Genomic DNA, 22,016 nt, shown 5'->3' on the forward strand with positions numbered 1-22,016 from the left:
CCTAAAATGTTTTTATTTTGAACTTACCTTTTAAATTTATCAAATTGCATTATTATGATATCTTTTTAATTTTCTATTTTAAAAATTCAATTTTTATTGGCCTGAAGTAATTTTCAGGAAAATACTACAAGATAAAACTAAGTCCTAATCTGATTTTGTTGTTTCTTACAGGAATGTGAATCTAATTTTGTTATTTTATCCAGGAATGTGAATCTAATTTTGTTATTTTATCCAGGAATGTGAATCTAATTTTGTTATTTCCCACAGGAATTTGAATCTAATTTTGTTATTTTATCCAGGAATGTGAATCTAATTTTGTTATTTTATCCAGGAATGTGAATCTAATTTTGTTATTTCCCACAGGAATGTGAATCTAATTTTGTTATTTTATCCAGGAATGAGAATCTGATTTTGTTATTTCCTACAGAAATGTGAATCTGATTTTGTTATTTCCTACAGGAATGTGAATCTGATCTGGCTGCAGTCCTACCTGTCCTAAAAGATGCTGTGGATTCCTTGGAAACTTTGGACAAGGCATCAATCTCTGAGATTAGGTATGTTACCTGCCTGATTATTGAATAACACCACATTAGATGTTGTATTTTAGGGTGTACACAAAGCCTTCCATGTTACATATTTACAACTCTATCCTTTCAAGGTGTACACAAAGCCCCCCCCATGTTACATATTTACAACTCTATCCTTTCAGGGTGTACACAAAGCCTCTCATGTTACATATTTACAACTCTATCCTTTCAGGGTGTACACAAAGCCTCCCATGTACATATTTACAACTCTATCCTTTCAGGGTGTACGCAAAGCCTCCCATGTTACATATTTACAACTCTATCCTTTCAGGGTGTACACAAAGCCTCTCATGTTACATATTTACAACTCTATCCTTTCAGGGTGTACACAAAGCCTCCCATGGTACATATTTACAACTCTATCCTTTCACAAAGCCTCCCATGTTACATATTTACAACTCTATCCTTTCAGGGTGTACGCAAAGCCTCCCATGTTACATATTTACAACTCTATCCTTTCAGGGTGTACACAAAGCCTCTCATGTTACATATTTACAACTCTATCCTTTCAGGGTGTACACAAAGCCTCCCATGGTACATATTTACAACTCTATCCTTTAACAAAGCCTCCCATGTTACATATTTACAACTGTATCCTTTCAGGGTGTACACAAAGCCTCCCATGTTACATATTTACAACTGTATCCTTTCAGGGTGTACACAAAGCCTCCCCAGCTTGTGTCCACAGTGATAGCCGCTGTGTGTGTCTTGTTCCAGAAGAAAACAGACTGGGCCACAGGAAAACTTTTTCTTGGAGACCCACAGTTCCTCAAGATGCTCCTTAGCTATGACAGAAACAATCAGCCTGAAAAGGTAACACCCCCCCCCCCCCCCAGCTTGACAGAAACATCTAGCCTGTAAAGGCAACCTGATAGAAACACCCTTCCCTCCTATGTGTGATACATAATTTATGCTCACATTTTCCCTCACAAATATGGAATAGAATACTAAACAAATGATTAGCCTGTCATAAAAATATTAGACAGAGCAAAATGTTAATTCTCAAAACATTCTTTTCTCCCTTTATTTCATTAATAGCACTACCTATCCTGATTATTGTTACGTAAACATATATAGGGCCTATTTATAAAAAACATCTGTCAGATATTTACTTGTGTGTATTCAAAGTTTGTAGAGAAAGCGGTCATGCAAACTAGGCAGTAGGGTATACCATTGGCTTAATTTAGCTTACTGGTGAGCATTGCAGAAAACAAAATGCATAGCCAGCTAAATTTTGCTGTTTTCATTTTAATTTCCCATTGAATACATACAACCCTATTTTTAGGTTTTTATCAAGTTAAAAAAGTTTACCAAAGATCCAAACTTCAACCCTGAAGCAGTGGGAAAAGTTTCTTTAGCTTGTAAATGTATCTGTAGATGGGTACTGGCTATTGACAACTACAACACTGTCTACAAGGTAATTGAGTGATGATTTCACATGCTTGTATGTTTTTTTGCTATCTTTCAAAATCCAGTTGTAAACACTAAGACATTATTTAATCCAACTAGTTATAACATGCATTAGTAGGGTGTGTGTGAGGTAAGCATGATCATAAATAAATTATTTGACCCTTCAAAACATAATTTGGTCATGCATGAGAGTCAATCAGGCAGGTCAAGTAGAGCTCGTCTATTTTTTGGCTATGTACTCAAGTCTAATGTCTAGTAAACTTCTAGAATCAGATGAAGCATGACAATATTAAGACAAACCTCAGCCTTTAAACTTCTGCCCTTAGCGCCTGTCGTAGTATTTAAGCTCCACCACATTATCCCATTGAATCAAGAATTTGTAAAAGTTGTTTGGCTACCTTTCAGATGGTAAAACCTAAACAAAGACGTGTACAAGATGCAAGAGAAGCTTTAAAACTTGCCCAGGAAAGTTTGACTAAAAAACAATCCAGCTTAAAACAGGTAGCCGCTATATGGTTTTGTTAAGATGAACTTATTTAATTTTGAGTTTGAGTGATGTTTAAGTTAAAGTTGTTTTTAAAATTCATAGAGCCAAGAATTGGCTGAGCTAAAATTGAAATATTTTTCTAATGTGTTTATTGTTGGTCAGATTCTAATGTGTCTATTGTTGGTCAGATTCTAATGTGTCTATAGTTGGTCATATTCTAATGTGTCTATTGTTGGTCAGATTCTAATGTGTCTTTTGTTGGTCAGATTCTAATGTGTCTATTGTTGGTCAGATTCTAATGTTTCTATTGTTGGTCAGATTCTAATGTTTCTATTGTTGGTCAGATTCTAATGTTTCTATTGTTGGTCAGATTCTAATGTTTCTATTATTGGTCAGATTCTAATGTTTCTATTGTTGGTCAGATTCTAATGTTTCTATTGTTGGTCAGATTCTAATGTTTCTATTATTGGTCAGATTCTAATGTTTCTATTGTTGGTCAGATTCTAATGTTTCTATTATTGGTCAGATTCTAATGTGTCTATTGTTGGTCAGATTCTAATGTTTCTATTGTTGGTCAGATTCTAATGTGTCTATTGTTGGTCAGATTCTAATGTTTCTATTATTGGGCAGATTCTAATGTTTCTATTGTTGGTCAGATTCTAATGTTTCTATTATTGGTCAGATTCTAATGTGTCTATTGTTGGTCAGATTCTAATGTGGCTATAGTTGGTCAGATTCTAATGTGTCTTTTGTTGGTCAGATTCTAATGTGTCTATTGTTGGTCAGATTCTAATGTTTCTATTGTTGGTCAGATTCTAATGTTTCTATTGTTGGTCAGATTCTAATGTTTCTATTGTTGGTCAGATTCTAATGTTTCTATTGTTGGTCAGATTCTAATGTGTCTATTGTTGGTCAGATTCTAATGTTTCTATTATTGGGCAGATTCTAATGTTTCTATTGTTGGTCAGATTCTAATGTTTCTATTATTGGTCAGATTCTAATGTGTCTATTGTTGGTCAGATTCTAATGTGGCTATAGTTGGTCAGATTCTAATGTGTCTTTTGTTGGTCAGATTCTAATGTGTCTATTGTTGGTCAGATTCTAATGTTTCTATTGTTGGTCAGATTCTAATGTTTCTATTGTTGGTCAGATTCTAATGTTTCTATTGTTGGTCAGATTCTAATGTTTCTATTATTGGTCAGATTCTAATGTGTCTATTGTTGGTCAGATTCTAATGTTTCTATTGTTGGTCAGATTCTAATGTGTCTATTGTTGGTCAGATTCTAATGTTTCTATTATTGGGCAGATTCTAATGTTTCTATTGTTGGTCAGATTCTAATGTTTCTATTATTGGTCAGATTCTAATGTGTCTATTGTTGGTCAGATTCTAATGTGGCTATAGTTGGTCAGATTCTAATGTGTCTTTTGTTGGTCAGATTCTAATGTGTCTATTGTTGGTCAGATTCTAATGTTTCTATTGTTGGTCAGATTCTAATGTTTCTATTGTTGGTCAGATTCTAATGTTTCTATTGTTGGTCAGATTCTAATGTTTCTATTGTTGGTCAGATTCTAATGTGGCTATAGTTGGTCAGATTCTAATGTGTCTTTTGTTGGTCAGATTCTAATGTGTCTATTGTTGGTCAGATTCTAATGTTTCTATTGTTGGTCAGATTCTAATGTTTCTATTGTTGGTCAGATTCTAATGTTTCTATTGTTGGTCAGATTCTAATGTTTCTATTGTTGGTCAGATTCTAATGTTTCTATTGTTGGTCAGATTCTAATGTTTCTATTGTTGGTCAGATTCTAATGTTTCTATTATTGGGCAGATTCTAATGTTTCTATTGTTGGTCAGATTCTAATGTTTCTATTATTGGTCAGATTCTAATGTGTCTATTGTTGGTCAGATTCTAATGTGTCTATTGTTGGTCAGATTCTAATGTGGCTATTGTTGGTCAGATTCTAATATGATTATTGTTGGTCAGATTCTAATGTGTCTATTGTGGTCAGATTCTAATGTTTCTATTGTTGGTCAGATTCTAATGTTTCTATTGTTGGTCAGATTCTAATGTGTCTATTGTTGGTCAGATTCTAATGTGTCTTTTGTTGGTCAGATTCTAATGTGTCTATTGTTGGTCAGATTCTAATGTGTCTATTGTTGGTCAGATTCTAATGTGTCTATTGTTGGTCAGATTCTAATGTGTCTATTGTTGGTCAGATTCTAATGTGTCTATTGTTGGTCAGATTCTAATGTTTCTATTGTTGGTCAGATTCTAATGTGTCTATTGTTGGTCAGATTCTAATGTGTCTATTGTTGGTCAGATTCTAATGTGTCTATTGTTGGTCAGATTCTAATGTGTCTATTGTTGGTCAGATTCTAATGTGTCTATTGTTGGTCAGATTCTAATGTTTCTATTGTTGGTCAGATTCTAATGTGTCTATTGTTGGTCAGATTCTAATGTGTCTATTGTTGGTCAGATTCTAATGTGTCTATTGTTGGTCAGATTCTAATGTGTCTATTGTTGGTCAGATTCTAATGTGTCTATTGTGGTCAGATCCAAGCACACCTGGAGATGATTCAGCTCCAGTACCAAGACAGTGTTGACCAGAGGGAGGCCTTGAAGGAGAGACAGAGGATCACTGGGCTGAGAATAGAAAGGGCTTCTATTCTAGTCTCAGCTCTGGCTGATGAGGAGGTAATGCAATAATAGAAAGGGCTTCTATTCTAGTCTCAGCTCTGGCTGATGAGGAGGTAAAGTGATAAGACAATAGAAAGGGCATCTATTCTAGCTAGACTCTGCTTTGGCTTATAAGATAATGCAATAGCTTAATAGAAAGGGCATCTTTTTTAGTCAGCTGAAATGGAGGTAATGCGATTTGTCCCTCAGCATGACTTGTAACAAATTGGCAAATTTGACATACAATAAACTTTAATTCTAATACTTCCACTAGTTGCTAATAAATAAAATAAATTGAAATGAAATAAAATTTTTGAAAGGTCCGTTGGGGTCAGTCAGTCAAGGTCCTGGACACAAAACTAGAAGGAATTGTGGGAGACACGCTGGTGGCCGCAGCATCTGTAGCATATTTGGGAGCTTTCACCAGCCACTACAGACAGCTGCTGGTGGAAGACTGGATCAACATGTGTAAGGACAAGGACATCCCAATCTCTACAGAATTTGATATTGTCAAAAATATGGCTGATGCAAATCAGGTTGGCTATATTTTTCATGTGCTATTTGAAAAAAAAATTTTATAGGCCAATATATTTATAATTAAAATCATCTAATTATAGTAAGTTATAAAACAAAATCTGTATTGTTTTTACTTTTGCTGGTAAAACAATTCAACAAAGCAAAAATCTCTTATATTTTTAAAAAAAATACAGCTATTGTTTACAAAAGAAAACTATTTACCCTGATTAGGTCATGAAATGGTACAACACTGGTCTCCCTAAAGATAAGCTCTCTACAGAGAACGCCACTTTTGTAAGTCGAGCAAGAAAATGGCCACTGTTTATTGATCCCCAAGGACAAGCAGTGAGGTGATGGTCAAATTATTATCTCTTGTGTTGGACTTGTGTTAATTAAATATGCAGTTGATATTTGTTCCTACACTGTTATTATAAATAGGATAAATTAAATATTAATTATGTAAAAAATTCAGTTAATTCTAGATTATTATTTCCATGATGATGCAGATGGATCAGGGAATTAGAAAAATCACGACTGAAGATAGTAGCAGGCACTGACCTAAATATTATCCGCACCATTGAAACTGCCATTAAAGTTGGAGACCCAGTTCTGCTATCCGTAAGTTTGTTTCAAAAATAACTTTCTCTGCTGATGTTTTAAAAAATGATTTTGTTATTACATTGTGGTACTGTATATTCCAATCAACCACATGACCACCATCGTCTGCAGGATGTAGCAGAAGAACTTGATCCAGCTCTCAGGCCCGTACTGCTGCAGGAAACATACCACAAAGGGGGACAACTTGTCATCAAAATTGGTGATGTGGAAATTGAGTACAATCAAAACTTCAGGTACTGAAATATGTTCAAATATGACTTCACTAATCACTGTGGGTTCACTTTTTGCACTATCCTTTAAACTTTGTTTATTACAGACTTTACCTGGCAACATCTTTAGCTAACCCACACTTTCTACCTGCCATTTACCTGCAAGTCAACGTCATCAACTTTACTGTTACTTTTGATGGCCTTCAGGAACAGCTACTCTCAGTTGTTGTAACTCAGGTAAAGTAGTCAGCCAATTGTAGGGAATTGTATGAAGTAAAAATTATCTGTTTTGTTTTGAACATCCAATTCTGAGTTAAGATTTTACTTTGAACCTCAACAGGAAAGACCATTGCTAGAGAAACAGAGAACACAACTCCTTGAGAGTATAGCCAACGACAGACAAACACTGAGAGACTTAGAGGACAAGTCACTTTCTATGCTTCAAAGCACAGAAGGTTTCTGGAGTTCACTTTTTACAAAACTTTAAAGGATTCTCAAATTTAACATAAATTGGTTATTTCTTTGAATTTTGTAAATCTTTATCACGTAACAGTGAATTATGATTTCCACTAGGCCACATTCTTGATGACCAGGATTTGGTTGTAACATTGCAACAGAGTAAAGCAAAGTCTCAAGAAATTTACAAAAGAGTTGCCCAGTCTGAGGAGACGGAACAAAAATTAAATGCTGCACGTAAAAGATACTTACCGGTAATGTATTCTTGAATCTCTATGGAAACCCTCAATGTTTAAAATTCATTTCATGTTGATGTCTTTTTAAAAACTTTTGGTCTTCAATTTTTTTTCTTATCTGGCAGGTGGCAACGCGTGGTGCTGTGATCTACTTTGTTGTAGCTGAGCTGGCCAACATTGATGTTATGTACCAATATTCTTTAACTTGGTTCCAGTCCATGTTTTCCACCTGTATTACTGAAAGTACAAACTCATCCATAAGTTTTGCCAGTGGTGTTTTAAGGCCTTCAAGTGCAAAAAACATCAAATCGATGCATAATCTCCTTGATGAGGAAGGTAAAAACTACATGAGTGGGTTTTGTTTACAATCCAACTTTCCTACTTAAAATCAGGTTGATCATTTCATAGAATCTGCACCTAGTGTAGTTTTTTTGTAAACAAGTTCTTTTTATTATCACTTTTCTTCCAGAAAATAAATTGAATTTATATAATTTATTATGATTCTTAAGAACATGTGAAATGAAAATGAAAGTAATAAGGATAATTGAAACTTTTCCCATCTAATTTCTTCTTTTTCCAGTTAAAAGTTTAATCACCTTAAATCTGGTGTAATAAACATCATAACCATTGAATTAGTAATAAATCTTTTAAAATTTGTTTCCTTTACTATATGAAACCAATTATTTCATTGGTCAGGAAATGAAGTAGTTGACCCATTGAATGAAATGGACAGTCCACAAGATCTGATGGAGCATTTATCCAGCATGATAGAGAGTCTAACACACAGCATCTACAGGATTGTCTCTGTTGGTCTCTTCACCAATCATCAGCTCATATTTTCATTTATGCTTTGCTCAAGCATACTGCGGGTAACAATCCAATGTTTCCCTAGCTTTAGTGAAAAGTTTTTAGAAATTCAAAAAGATTGTGTGCTAATTAAAAAAAATTAATTTATGAAACCACTGACCTGGACATGAAATAATTTTTTAGAATGAATTTTCAGCTGCATGAAACTTTCATCTCTGAGTAGCCAGTTTAGTTAAGACTTATTGATTTTAAAACTGTTTGTACTACTATCTATAGTTATGCCTGAAAAGTCTGGTGGGTTTTTTTTTAATAATGTTTTATCCTAAGGAATTTTTTAGAATGTGAAAAACATTTATTAGCCTCCTTGTTAATTATTAATCTAATAATTAAATTATGTAGTATTTCATGGTTTAAAATCGTTTTATTTTAACTTCTGAAAATGTATTCTATATAGGCAAACTCCAGAAAGGAAAATGCTATGAACTCAACTAAAATAATACATGAAAATGAATGGCTAACATTTTTGTATGGTAATGTTGCAGCCATACTTAAAGCAAAAGGTAAATAAATTTTCACTTCCATTTTTAAATGTTTTAATACTTTCATTAATATTTTCATTTTTTAAAATTCAAAATTTAAACTGAAAATCTGGTAAATGTTGGCTTAATTACAATAGTTTTAAATTAATTAAGCTTGTTCTGTTTTTTAGATGAACCAGAAGTGGATAAAGAGACAGAAGATTCTGTTGAGTCCTCACAAACAGGTTCTGAAGCTTCAGACAGCAGAAAGGGGAGCAAAACACACTCAGGCATTCAGAAAAAATTTTATCCAGACTGGATAGGAGAAACTATATGGAGACAGTGCCAGTTTATAGAAGCAACAATTCCAAACTTTGAGCATCTTTGTGCTAGCCTCACCAGCTGCCCAGAACAATGGGAAGAATTTAAAAACTCAGATGATGTTTTTCATTTAATTGGCCAACCTTTTGAATCAGGTTGCTACTGCTGAATGGTCCTCTACTTTCTAGTTCTTACACAAACTTATTATTATTTTACAAATTTTGAATCACTGAAAATATTTGTTAAAAGTGATTTACCTTCCATTTTTTAGTTGCTGCTACAAAAGAGAAAGCTGTAGTTTTTCACTGGGAGAAACTGACCAAATTTCAACAGCTACTCCTTATCAAGACTCTTCGTTTAGAAGTTCTTCACACATCTATTGCCCTGTTTATTAAAGATCAGCTCGGATCAAAATATATCACAACTGGAACATTTGATTTACGAGAGGTTTACCAAGAATCTAAAGCAAAGTCTCCTCTTATTTTTATTCTATCTCCAGGTAGGTGCAGGAAAGGGGGCTAATTCTACAGTCTAGAATTTTAAGTAAATTATTTTTACTTTAAAATAATTTTCATTATTTAATTAATAACTAATATTTTTTATTTTGTTTACATTATAGTATGTTTTTAAAAAATCAGATTCTGACTAGAAACCAATTTAATAAAAACATTGCAAAACTAATTACTTGTAACAATTTTTGCTATTAAAACCTCAGCTATTTGTCATGTGTGAGCTTCTTTTGGTACTTGAATGTATCTTTTTATAACCCTCCCATGTAACCATTTTCTCTATGTATGTTACCCTCTTTATGTACCTACCCCATTTGATGTGTTTGAACCAACATTTATTTAAAATAGTTTTAATGAATGTGTTCTAAGTAATATTGTGTTTTTCTCTCTCAAATATAGTGATAATTATTTAGCAACATATTTCTATCTTATTACAATGCAAATAATTATTCACTAAGTTTTTTATATGAACAAAGCATTTAGAAAAGTTCTAAAAATAAAAGTCTTATAATCAAAACCTAGTACATTATAACATTTATTAAACTGACAATTGAAACTTCTATTGTTCAACATAGTTTCAGGTAGGTATGATTAAATGTGATTAAATTACTTATGTTTTAACTGACTCTGTATGTCAGTTTTCATGCAAATTTTGCTTCAAGGTATAAATTTACATATTTCTTAGAAGTGTTGCTAACAGATACTAATATTCTACTATCATTTTTTAATATTCTAGGTGAAGGTAAGAAAATAATGAAGGTTTTTTTTTTTAAACTTTTTTCAAATTTTCACTATTCACAGACATTTATATGAAAATAAAACAGGTTAAAGCTAATTTTTTTTTATAATTTTTAAACAATTTTGTTTTTATTTACCTTATATATGCAATTAAAATGTTCTTTGTTTTTGCTGTATACCAATAATTATTAGCTCTTTTAATTTTTTGAAATCACTTCATCTTTTTACATATTCTATTTTAAAAAACTTTTTTTAATCTTTGCTTACATGTTTTATAGGTCTATAATAAGTCTGACTTATTTGAATTTAACATTTATCACTATTGCAAAATCAAATGTAAATTTATTTTTTATAGGAGAATGCAAATGCACAAGCACTTCATAAAATAATAAGCATGCCTTTTGTGAAAGCAAAATATATTTTATTTTTGTGTAATTATCACTTTTTAACATATGATATGAACAAATCAAGAAATTGATAGTAGCAATTATTTTAAAAGTAAGACATTTTACATGAAGTATTTCTGTGCAAAGACTACAGACTACAGACTACTATTATAGCTACAGACTGATATTAGGATTTAGCATCCAAAGCTAGTTAAAGCTTTATTTGCTTTTGATTCTTTATTTTGCACATACAAATAACATTAGCAAATGGGCACTTCTTATTTAAATCCTCTGCAAACATCATATTTTTAACCATAAAAGCACATTATTATCTATGATGCAATCAATAAAATGATACAAAATATACCTTAGGTCAACGGCTAAATTACAGGCCTTTGTTTTAGGCTTGTGTTAGATATTATGATGGAATTAAACTATATTTTAAAATAATCCACTTTTTAATTACTTTAAAAATCACAATACTTTTTGTTACTTTTAAATATCACAGCTATATAATGTAGGCCTACATTGTTTCATTCTAAAATGTTTTAGAAACTTTGGCATTAAAAATGTAACTTTTAAATGTTGCCTTTGTGTAAGTTAAACTTTAATAAGATGTTAAAAAATATTTCTCCTGTATTTGATAATGTTTTACCTTTTTTTTTACCTTAAAATTAATGCATCCAATCATACCTAGTTACAAAAATATGTTCCTGTAATTGTGTAGTCTAATATTCTATATTATTATATTGATATTTAAAACATTTTAAGCACTATAAAGCTTACTGTGTAATTGTAATGTATGTGGCAGGCTGTGATCCATCATCTCAATTGCTGAGGTTTGCAAAAGAGCTAAGAGGGAGCACTCTTCATCTTGATATGATCTCCCTTGGAAGAGGCCAAGGTCCAAAAGCTGAAGAGCTCATATCTAAAGCTCAAATATTGAAAGGCAGATGGGTATTTTTACAAAACTGTCATCTTGCAGCCTCATGGATGCCTAAACTTCAAGCCATTGTTGAAAAGTAAGTTTTGACATTTCATCTTCTTGAATAGCATTAATGTTCAAAAGTTCAAAATGTATTGTTGAAAATGAAAATAACTATATAAAATACCCTATTTCATGAGGTGTCATTAATTTTTCAATGATGTATAATTAACTCTCCTTTGTAGGGCCTATATATTTTTTAATATTTTGAAGATATAATTGGTAAATCATTGCAACAATTTTTAAGCTTATATGATGTCTTTTGTTTAACGCTTCAATACATTCTTTAAATTAATAGATTTAATCAACCAAGTGAGGATAACCTTGACCCCCAGTTCAGACTTTGGTTAAGCTCAAGGCCTGATACTGCTTTTCCTATCTCAATACTACAGCACGGAATCAAAGTGAGATATTAGTTAAAGGGATCCTCAAAAAATAGATGTTTATTATAAGTTACTTGATCCCTCTTTTTTTTTGCATGTCTCAAAAGGTCATGATATGACTCTCTAAAATGTTATACTTCAGCCCCAGTCATTAAAATAATGTCCTTTAATACAAAAACAGTAATAAAGTTCATAGATCATATTGTTAACAATAACTTTTAAATCATTTTTTAAAAATATAATGAGGTGCAAAGAAGATTTTATTTACCTAAAGTCAAATATTTCTCCTCTAATTTTTTATTTGTTATTATTTCACTCTAGATGACCATTGAGGCACCACAAGGGTTAAAGGCAAATCTTTTAAGAACATTTGGAAGTTCTGGTGCTGGAGTCGTCTCAGAGAATTTGTATAACACTGGCTCCAGTAAACAAGGATGGCGGCCATTGCTGTATGGTCTTTGTCTTTTTAACAGTGTTATCCATGAAAGGAAGAAATATGGAACTCTAGGATGGAACATTCCATATGAGTTTAATGATTCAGACTTGGAGGTAAAAAAAAAATTTCTAAATAACTAAATCATTTTCTTAAAAATATAATTTCATTTCATAAGACATTTTAAGTTTAAAAAATGGATTGTATTTTTATTTTAAATGAATCAAACATTTCTCCTTCAGGTATCCATTTTAAAACTGCAGATGTTGTTAGAGGAACAGGAGGATGTGCCCTGGGAAGCTTTGAATTACCTCACAGGGGAAGTAACCTATGGAGGGCGTGTAACAGATGACTGGGACCGGCGATGTCTCATTTCACTACTGAGGAAGTTCTACAACATTTCTCTCTTTGAGCCAGGATATAGTTATGATGCTACTCATGTATGTTTCAAAATACTAAAGTTAATATTAGAAGATAGAATTTTGATATATTAAAATGATTTTTACATTATAAAGTGACATATTAAAATGATTTTTACATTATAAACTGACATTAAAATGATTTTACATTACAAACTGACATATTAGAGTGATTTTTACATTACAAACTGATATAATAAAATGATTTATACATTACAAACTAATATATAAAAATGATTTCTACAGATGTATCATCCTGTACCAGAAACTTCCAACTTCACTTCTGTATTTTCATTTATTGAAAACCTCCCCAATTATGACAGCCCAGCCATATTTGGTATGACAGAAAATGCTGAAAAGTCTTGCAGAGAATTTCAGGCTAGTGCTGTAATTAACACAGTGGCCAGTGTCCAGCCTAGAAGAACCTCCACTCTGACTGGGTGAGTTTCTTTCTTCTGTTTCTTTCATTTGTAATCTAAAATTCATATTCAGCTTTTCAAATTTTTTTGTTTCTATATTACTATTATTATTAATGTTATTAACTGCATGTTTGCAATAGAAAACAGAAATGCATTTTTATTTTATTTTATGATACAGGTAAAGTATATCTATAACCTAAGAGATTTGATAACGCTTCAATTTTTCATTCTGTTCAGATCTCAAAAGAGCAGCGATGCAGCTGTTTTAGAGATAGCGCAAGACATATGTAAAAGACTTCCCCGCTGTGTTGAAGATAATTCTCCTTCACCCAACCCTTTGTTGTTGGAGCCACAAAGATCTTTGAAATCTATTCTACAAAAAGATGTGGAGACAAGGGGATTGGATAAAGAAAAACTAAACAGTAAATAGTTTTAGAAGAACAGCCCAGCTATTCATAACCTTAGTCACTGTTTTCAGTATAAATTTATTTTTTATTGTGTACATTAATTTTTTTTTTCAGTCTTGGAAAATTTGACTAGCAGTTTAGCTGGAAATTCTGCCTTGCTGACAATTTTAAGACAAGAAATTGACCGTTTCAATAATTTGCTATCTGTGATACACAACTCATTAAATTTATTGACCCTGGCTGTGAAGGGAGAGATTGTAATGTCAGAACAATTAGAAGAAGCTTATGAAGCTTTGTTAACGCTTCGCATACCAGCTCAGTGGAAGGTAAATATAACTCTTCATCAAAAACATATCAGTCACTATTTTTCTAAAAACTTGTTTGTTCATTAAACTTACTTTTAAAATTTTGTTAGACCTTGTTTTGATTAGAATCAGTTTTTAAAATAAATCAGTAATTAATTTGTTAATTAAAAAATTAAATTTTTTAGAATGCTGCCTACGAGTCCACAAAGTCCCTGTCCTCTTGGGTATCAGATCTACAACAGAGAGTAGAATTTTTTGCTGAGTGGGCAAAATTGCTGTCCTCAACAATTGAAAAGAAATATCGCCAGGCTGTCAGAAATGTGAAAGAAACTGCTGGAGATGTTGATGTTCCTATCATCACTCAACCTGTCACATTTTGGCTGTCTGCTTTCTTCTTCCCTCAAGGTTGTTGTTTGAAAGTTTTATATATTTCATGCAAATAATTTTTAATCAAATCTCAAAAATATGTTTTTAATGTTTCAAATCCTTATTTTGATTTTGTTTTATTAAGTATTATATCCACCAAAATATTTAGATTGCTAATAAATCTCTACAGGTTGTAGTTATATAAGGAAGGAATGTTTGTAATGTTTGATGTAAAAAAAATGTAATGTTATTTAAACAGGTTTTCTAACTGCTGTTCTTCAAAATCATGCCAGAAAGATGGGAATATCTGTTGACTCCTTAACCTTCAATTTTAAAATTGTAAGACCCTCCCCTGAGTTAGATAAAAGTGATGAGCGCTCTTCCTCTGTAGCTTCTAGCATCAAAGAAATATCATTCACAGTAAGTAGTTGGGTAACAATATAAGAGCTTCACTGGAAGATTGTATAATCTCTAACGCCATTGACCTAACATGTAGGCAATTGTCTAAATGACTTAATTCCATCAGGGCACACCACCAGAAGATGGTGTCTTGATATGTGGCCTGTTCATAGACGGAGCAAGGTGGGACACAGAGACCTACACTCTACAAGACTGTCTGACCAACAAAAGATTTTACAGCTTGCCTGATATTCACTTCCAGCCTGCTGAGGTAATTCAAATATTTACAAATGCCTGTATGTTTATACGTTGGTGACAAACATGGACTCAAATCTTCTTCTTTTTCAGACCCGAGAAGTTGTTTCTTCATTGTCTTCTGCTCAGACTAGTGAGCAGACGCCAGAACAGCAGGCTCCAGCCAAGAGCTATGAGTGTCCACTGTACCGGACATCAGCCAGGGCTGGAACTCTCTCATCCACTGGTCACTCAACCAACTTTGTCACCTCCATCACATTACCATCAGAGCAGCCGCCAGATTTTTGGATCCTCAGAGGTGTCGCGATGCTCTGTCAGCTTGACGACTAGCACCCTCTCTAACCAGAATGTCATTGTATTATCACATGGTGCTTGTCATCCTGATGACTAGCACCCTCTATAACCAGCATGTCATTGTGTTATCACATGGTGCTTGTCATCCTGACGACTAGCACCCTCTATAACCAGCATGTCATTGTGTTATCACATGGTGCTTGTCATCCTGACGACTAGCACTCTATAACCAGAATGTCATTGTATTATCACATGGTGCTTGTTAGCCTGACGACTAGCACCCTCTCTAACCAGAATGTCATTGTATTATCACATGGTGCTTACAATTTTTAAGTGGGACCAATACTGTTTAACTTTGTTATATCTGTGACAAAAAAAATCTCTGATGTTAACATAAGTAGAAAATGTATGCCCATGACATCTGATACACATTTCATCTCATATGTTTCTCCTCAGTATTAGAACATAATAAAATTTATTGCTATGCAAATTGCAGATTACAATTATAGAAGTGAAGTGCAATTTTTTATAACTGTTTTTTTTTAAAATTATTGTGATTTTTTGTAAACAAATATATAAGAAACACTATTTTCCTGAACTTAAATGTAAAAATAGGAATAATGTTTAGCAGTTAAGGAAAATATTTTCTAGTGACTTTTTACTATCAGCAAAAAAAAAAAAAAAAGATTTTCAATCACATCATTCTGCCCTCATTTCACTGTGATATTTTCTCTTATAATATTGTATTATTAAACTTTTTGTACATTTTTACATATACAAAGATATATTGTTTCATTGAAACAGTTTATGTCATTTTTATTTCCACTTCACTGTAGATATCCCTTTGTTGATGTCAATCAGTTTTACTGTTAGATATTTTACTGGTTGAAAATGTGTCACAAATGCTTTTTTTTTTACAAATATCAATCTTTCTCAGTATATAGGCCTGTATATATATATATATATATATATATATATAATATATATATATATATATTTAAAACTGTTATTTGTACTTACATATTGTAAACTTATTTAATATACTTTTACCAATAAAATTTTACCATCACATTGTAAGGTAGAAAATATGTTGATGCTGTGAAAAATAACTAAGAAAGGTTTTTACTAGGCAATAATTTAAAAAATAATTTAACAGAAAGTCATTGTTTGAGAAATTGTGTTGACAAACCAAAAATAATCAGACACAAATTCAAAGCTTTTTTATTTACAAATGTTTGAAAAAAATTATAAACATTTTAAGCAGATTGAATATTAAGATTAGTTACAATTATCATTATTAATTAATGCTAACTAAAAACATAACTTAATAGAAAATAATCTTCAGATTTTCATTTTGCCTTATTTAGTGAAATTCTTTAATGACCAACACATTTTTACTACAAATAAGAAAACCAACAGAAAAGGCTACAACCAAATATTAGATCTATATCAAAGTTTATTTTCACATATCAAAAGAACCAACCAGCTGCAACATTTCAAAAGTAAAAGGCTGCCTGTTCAACTCTGTTTTCTTTACAGGTAATCTATTTTTTTTTTTCTATTCCTGGTTCAAATCTATGGATTTATTATTCACACCAAATATACAAAGTTGTTTTTTTTATAATTTAAATGTCATCAAAATAATGAAGTTGTCTAAATAAGCCTGTAAACTAATGCCTTCTATAATATATACAGGTCCTGGGTTTAATACGTGAAAGTTATTAAATGCAAGAAGTCAGTTTTTCAAATCAAATGCCCATGAAGAACAATTTCAATACTTGGCAGATGAAGCTTTACAGATTCAATACATTAAAGCAAACTGCAATGTTAAATGTGTAAGGCAAATCTTAAATGCATGTTAGATCGGAGTTATTAAATTAAGGCTGACAATTAAAATGCCCTTAAAATTAATGCCTTTTAAAATATAAAAACAAAAAATTCAAGGTAAAGCATTCAAAAGATTAATTAAATGCATGTATATGTAATGCTTCTCTAAAAATATATAAATGAATAGGTTCTCCACAAACAAAAATTCCAAAGATTTTTAAAATGGACAAGGTATTGAGATTTTTTCATCAAATATTACTTTAAAATTAAAAAATAAATGTGTGGTTATTTTCTTTCTGTCAAACATTTAAAACAAAACAGCAACCAAATGTTTAATCAAACTACCAATCACTACTACAATAAAGCAATGCCAAGGCAAACAAATTGTTTGCATCAAATGCTAATTAGCAGCTTTGTTCGTCACATTTCTCTCTACTGACGTATCATTTTTGGCCATCTTTTCTGTATAAACAAGCTGGTAATAGTTATACAAACGGTCAGTCCATTCCTTCCAATAATATTCACACAAAGGCAAGTTCATCTGATGAATCTGGGCTGGGCTCCCATCTGGGTAGGCAACCACTATCATACCATTTCTGACAGCACCATTCTAAGTAAAAGAGAAAATTATATATATATATATATATATATATATATATATATATATATATATATATATATATATATATATATATATATATATATATATGTAAAATAAAAATTTAATGAATTTTATTTGTCTCTTCAGCAAAGCAGCATCAGTAAAATGTTGCCTTATGTTTGCTTTTTGTAACATAGTATGTCAGTTGTTTTTAAACATGTTAATATTGAAAAAAGCAATGCAGTAACATTTTAACATTTAAAAACTAAATTCTCTCACCTGTTTTAACAGTACGTCACTAGTATTCACAGCTCCCATATAGGAAACAATTTGTAGTGGATCATCATATGTTTGTTTTAGTGTGGTGCGTGGTTTTTTAGAAGTTTTCCAGTCAATTACACAAAGAAGATCCCTGAGTGAATACAATTTAACATATTAAAATTTAAGTCAGATAGTCCTCTACAGATACATTTAATAAATACATCTGTGTTATTTATATAATTCAGCTTAATTATATAAATGATGTAACATTTTTAATGTGATCAGTAATTTTGCGGTAGCTTCTGTTTATTACTAATATTAAATCATAAACTATTTATATAACATTGGCACTTACTTGTATTGGGCAATGCAATCTAAAACTCCCTTATAATGTAGCAGAGGATGAAGAATATTTGTTTCCAAAGCTTTAACTTCTGATATCAATTTAAAAGCAGTTTGAAGACTTGCCCAATGCCCTTCATTGTCAGCCATGATGTGTAATTCACTTATTGGTTTTCCAGATAGGTAATTTTTTATGTTTTCGTGCAGATTGCAACCTTTCTTGATAATAACTGTCAAAAATTTTCAAATTGTTATAGATACTAGAACATTTATTTGTATTACATATAAATTAATAAAGATTGGTTATTAATTAAATAATGAATTACAATAATTAAAACTTTAGAAAGCTTACCTTCTTGGTGTTTTTTAAATCCTTCCTCTCCAAGTTCAGAAATCATTTTCTCTCGCCAGCGATTCAGATAAAATTTATTGATATCTGGTGAAGTTTTGTTCAAAATAGATTTAACACTTGGTAGATATCGTAAATTTAATTGTTGTACTGCTGATTTGAAGTCACTCAACTTTTGATCACATGACTTACACACTTCACTCTCCTTTGGAAACAAGGGCACTTGAGAGATGACATCAAAAGAACTTGGTGGCTCACAAGGTAGCTGGGACAGCAATGACATAGCCTGATCTTTGATGGTGTTTGAAGTCTGGGGCATCTCTGGAGAGCTGGATGATGAATTACTTGGCTTAGTTTTCTCCTTCACATGTTTTCCATCATTTGTAGACAAATTATTTTTTTTGCTCTTTAATTTAGTTGACTTCAAATCCAAGCCATTTATGACTATTTTGCTACTTTGATCTGTTGAGGATGTTAAATCTAGATTTATGTTATTAGCCTCATGAATTTGATTATCTTCTTTTGATGTGTCAGTCCTAACTGGAATGGTCTTTAACAGCTCAAACTTTTTTGTGAACTCATTTGTTCCAAAATCTGGCACTGGAAGAATTTTTGGTATATCAACTGTATCTCCGAAACAATCTTTTATTACTTTATTGGAGTCTTTAATGATGCCTGTATTCTGAATGTTAGAATCATCAGAATTTTGCAAGACACTTTCTTTATAAACAGTTTTTGAAAACTTTGGAGGCTTGGAAGAGGAGTCATATTCAGTGTGTAGATCCACACATTTATCTTTCACTTGGTTATTTTGACTGGTGGCTGACTCAGTAACCTGATTATAAGATATTCCACTTAATACTTCCATTAGTTCATTCCTTTTAGGATCATTCTTCATGTTCTTCAACTTACCAGATTTGGTACATTTGAGAGTTTCCCCAAATACAATTGCACTCTCTTTCTTCCATTGTATTAAATTTGTAAGATCGTAGCTGTATTTTTTTTTCAGTTCTCTTTTGCTTGAATAAATTTGTTTGATTTGAGAAGTTTTCAGGGCAACTTTTAAGTTTGATCGTAGAAAAGATGCCATTCTCTATATAAACTGAAAAACATAACACATATTAAAGGCTTTAAAAAAAAAAGCCAACTAAATTTCAAACAACAACAATAATGTCCTCATCTATAAATGAACTTTTTAAAACGTTGGTACTTTGAATAAAGTTTAAACACTAGGGCACAATATTGACAGTGTTCTGCATCTATCTAAAGTAATGGTTCCGAAAGTGGGTAATATTATCACTAGGGGGTACTGAGATGGTCCAGGGCAGGGGGTATATAAACTGGTTTCATTGATTTGGGAGGCTGCGAAAGTTTCATAAAGGAACCCCTTGTCATCCTCAGCAGACCAAAAACATTTTGATCACACAAGATGATCTTTAAAAAAAAACATCAATATTTTTAAACATTAAAGAATCAGCAGATTGTTAATAAGGAAAGAAAACCTAAGGCCTTTTTTAAATAATATTTATATTTTGTGAATGCAGAATTGCCAGATTTTTATAACAGTCATAAATCAAATGAGACAATAATTGTTTGGGAAACACTTATCTACAGCTTAATGTCAAGAATAATTAGTTGTTTTTTTTTTTTTTATCAATTACAATAAATTACATGTTTTACTGAATCTAAAAAAGTAAAATAATAGAAAATAGATACAGAGCTTAAAGGTTGATAATCCAAAATTTAATGAAGAGTAATTTGGGGTACTTTCATCTAATAAATAATAAAAGCTTTAATCTACGACCCAAATTATTACAAGGTTTTTATTTTCCAACACCTGTGTGGAAAATCATTTGAGAAGGAGTGAAGTCACAGAAGTTAATGGATTATCATTATGGGATGAAACATCTCATAGACTATCTATATATATCTCTTCATGGAGACCATAGAAAACACCAAGCTGTAAGCATGCCTAGCACCCCCCTCTCTTCCTCTCTAGGCATATCCCTACCACCCCCACCTGGTCTAGTGAGCTGTGGTTCAGGCTAAATGTTTACAATCGTAGACCTGGGTTTAGTGACGGCTATTAGGGGCAGATAAGTTAGTTTGAAACGATTTTAAACTTAGGGGAGGTAACTAAGAGGAGGCTGCTTTCACGGGGGGAGGGAGGGTATGGTTGGGGGAAAGGAGGGGGGGGGGGTGTCGTCCTTAACGACCTACTGATAGTGTTTTAAAGCAAATATTTTCAGTGGCAGCATTGGTACTGTCAAATTCACAAATTATGAATTACTGAAAAGTAGAAAATAAAACAACTAAAACGCGGCATATGATATGCCGCGATTCGGCTCTTATCTAGATCTAATTACTAAAATATTATTATTAAATCTAGCTGCTATACTACCAATTTTAGAAATTTAGATCCAATAGAATAGATCTTCTAGACTCAAGACTAGATTGTGCTCCATTCAATCATTGATCATTGACTAAATTCATTGTCACTAAGTTAAACTTTAATTTAAAACTTAAAGTTTAAAGTAGTCATTGTCATTGTGTGTTGTATTCGTTGGTATTGAAATAAAATAATTTGTACGCAGTCATTTTTTTAAAATTTATCATCTAGAAGTCTAGATTTAGATTTTAGGGTAATCTATCGTTTTGGGTACGTAAAATCGCCCGCGGCTAGTAATGTACGAAAAATTTACCTCATTGTCAAGGCTTTTAAAAGTATATTTTCATATATTTGTGTCAAATATTATAGAAATGAATAATAAACCTAAATCAATAGCTAAGTATATCAATATAGGCAAGAAAATAACTTTTAACAGCAGTGTTTGTGAGCAGGATTTCCTATATAAAAATATACTATATAAACAGCAGCCATTTGTAAAATAGAGTTGCCTTCCCCTGAATCTCCCGCTATAAGTTAACGTAGAAAGAACTTAAACAAGATGGCTGCTATATTAAATGAGCATGGTTGCATCTGTTGGAAACATCGATAGTCTTCATTTATTACTGAAAAGTTTTAATTCAATTGTTTGAAAACAGGTACATAAATGAAACATTTCTGTATTTTTCAAAACATAAATCCTCCTAAAAATGTGAAATAATTATTAAAATTTAAGGAGTCACCTGTTTTTCACATTACTAGATCTAGTCGCGGGCGATTTTACGTACCTAAAACGATAGATTACCGATTTTAGATCTAGTCTAGCTAGAATGCTAGATCTCTGATCTCGAGTTCTAGACCTACATCTAAATTCTAAATCTATTAAACTATTAATCTAGTGTCATCTAGATCTAGACCTAGAAGTAGTAGAAGAGAATCTAATCTAGATCTATACTAGATCTAGAAATTGTCTTAGTCTTTGTTTGAGAATTTATTTTAAACCTGGACCATAAGGAAGAGTTTATGCCTTTCTTTGGGACTGGCGCTGAAAGTTATGATTATAGTTTTAAACATTTGGATCCAACTTTTTGCTTATGATTTGTGTTTTGTAA

At 31.8% G+C, this 22,016-nt stretch overlaps 2 protein-coding genes across 4 annotated transcripts in view; one reads left to right on the forward strand and one right to left on the reverse strand.

Annotated features, from left to right (window-relative positions):
* Positions 1 to 15,289, forward strand: part of LOC131941782 (dynein axonemal heavy chain 6) — a 46,007-nt gene extending 30,718 nt beyond the window's left edge. Inside the window, exons 62-89 of the mRNA XM_059301286.1 lie at positions 460 to 554; positions 1,241 to 1,400; positions 1,873 to 2,004; positions 2,403 to 2,498; positions 5,037 to 5,177; positions 5,480 to 5,695; positions 5,907 to 6,025; positions 6,182 to 6,293; positions 6,405 to 6,526; positions 6,610 to 6,739; positions 6,843 to 6,957; positions 7,076 to 7,212; positions 7,320 to 7,530; positions 7,891 to 8,063; positions 8,456 to 8,561; positions 8,711 to 8,995; positions 9,112 to 9,339; positions 11,285 to 11,495; positions 11,757 to 11,862; positions 12,163 to 12,390; positions 12,517 to 12,714; positions 12,940 to 13,133; positions 13,350 to 13,534; positions 13,634 to 13,845; positions 14,010 to 14,229; positions 14,450 to 14,610; positions 14,717 to 14,860; positions 14,938 to 15,289. Of these exons, the coding sequence (XP_059157269.1) occupies positions 460 to 554; positions 1,241 to 1,400; positions 1,873 to 2,004; positions 2,403 to 2,498; positions 5,037 to 5,177; positions 5,480 to 5,695; positions 5,907 to 6,025; positions 6,182 to 6,293; positions 6,405 to 6,526; positions 6,610 to 6,739; positions 6,843 to 6,957; positions 7,076 to 7,212; positions 7,320 to 7,530; positions 7,891 to 8,063; positions 8,456 to 8,561; positions 8,711 to 8,995; positions 9,112 to 9,339; positions 11,285 to 11,495; positions 11,757 to 11,862; positions 12,163 to 12,390; positions 12,517 to 12,714; positions 12,940 to 13,133; positions 13,350 to 13,534; positions 13,634 to 13,845; positions 14,010 to 14,229; positions 14,450 to 14,610; positions 14,717 to 14,860; positions 14,938 to 15,174 (4,674 nt within the window). The 3' untranslated portion in view covers positions 15,175 to 15,289. The remainder of the gene's footprint in view (positions 1 to 459; positions 555 to 1,240; positions 1,401 to 1,872; positions 2,005 to 2,402; positions 2,499 to 5,036; positions 5,178 to 5,479; positions 5,696 to 5,906; positions 6,026 to 6,181; positions 6,294 to 6,404; positions 6,527 to 6,609; positions 6,740 to 6,842; positions 6,958 to 7,075; positions 7,213 to 7,319; positions 7,531 to 7,890; positions 8,064 to 8,455; positions 8,562 to 8,710; positions 8,996 to 9,111; positions 9,340 to 11,284; positions 11,496 to 11,756; positions 11,863 to 12,162; positions 12,391 to 12,516; positions 12,715 to 12,939; positions 13,134 to 13,349; positions 13,535 to 13,633; positions 13,846 to 14,009; positions 14,230 to 14,449; positions 14,611 to 14,716; positions 14,861 to 14,937) is intronic.
* Positions 15,290 to 16,362: 1,073 nt separating this feature from the next.
* LOC131941794 (uncharacterized) lies at positions 16,363 to 22,013 on the reverse strand. 3 transcript variants are annotated; one of them, XM_059301310.1, is made up of 5 exons: positions 21,907 to 22,013; positions 18,522 to 19,620; positions 18,183 to 18,399; positions 17,846 to 17,978; positions 16,363 to 17,575 (listed from the first exon to the last, which is right to left on the reverse strand). In XM_059301310.1, exons 2-5 carry the CDS (start codon positions 19,606 to 19,608, stop codon positions 17,366 to 17,368), a joined length of 1,647 nt encoding a protein of 548 aa, XP_059157293.1. In that variant the 5' UTR covers positions 19,609 to 19,620; positions 21,907 to 22,013; the 3' UTR covers positions 16,363 to 17,365. The 3 variants fall into 3 exon arrangements, with proteins under 3 accessions (XP_059157293.1, XP_059157294.1, XP_059157295.1); XM_059301311.1 differs by having other exon boundaries at positions 21,913 to 21,960; XM_059301312.1 differs by lacking the exon at positions 21,907 to 22,013 and adding an exon at positions 20,920 to 20,936.
* Between the last annotated feature and the right edge of the window lie 3 nt (positions 22,014 to 22,016).

The sequence above is a fragment of the Physella acuta genome, unplaced genomic scaffold (assembly GCF_028476545.2).
Source record: "Physella acuta isolate Inbredline_101_S28 unplaced genomic scaffold, ASM2847654v3 ptg000373l, whole genome shotgun sequence".
In the NCBI taxonomy this organism is placed as follows: domain Eukaryota; kingdom Metazoa; phylum Mollusca; class Gastropoda; family Physidae; genus Physella; species Physella acuta.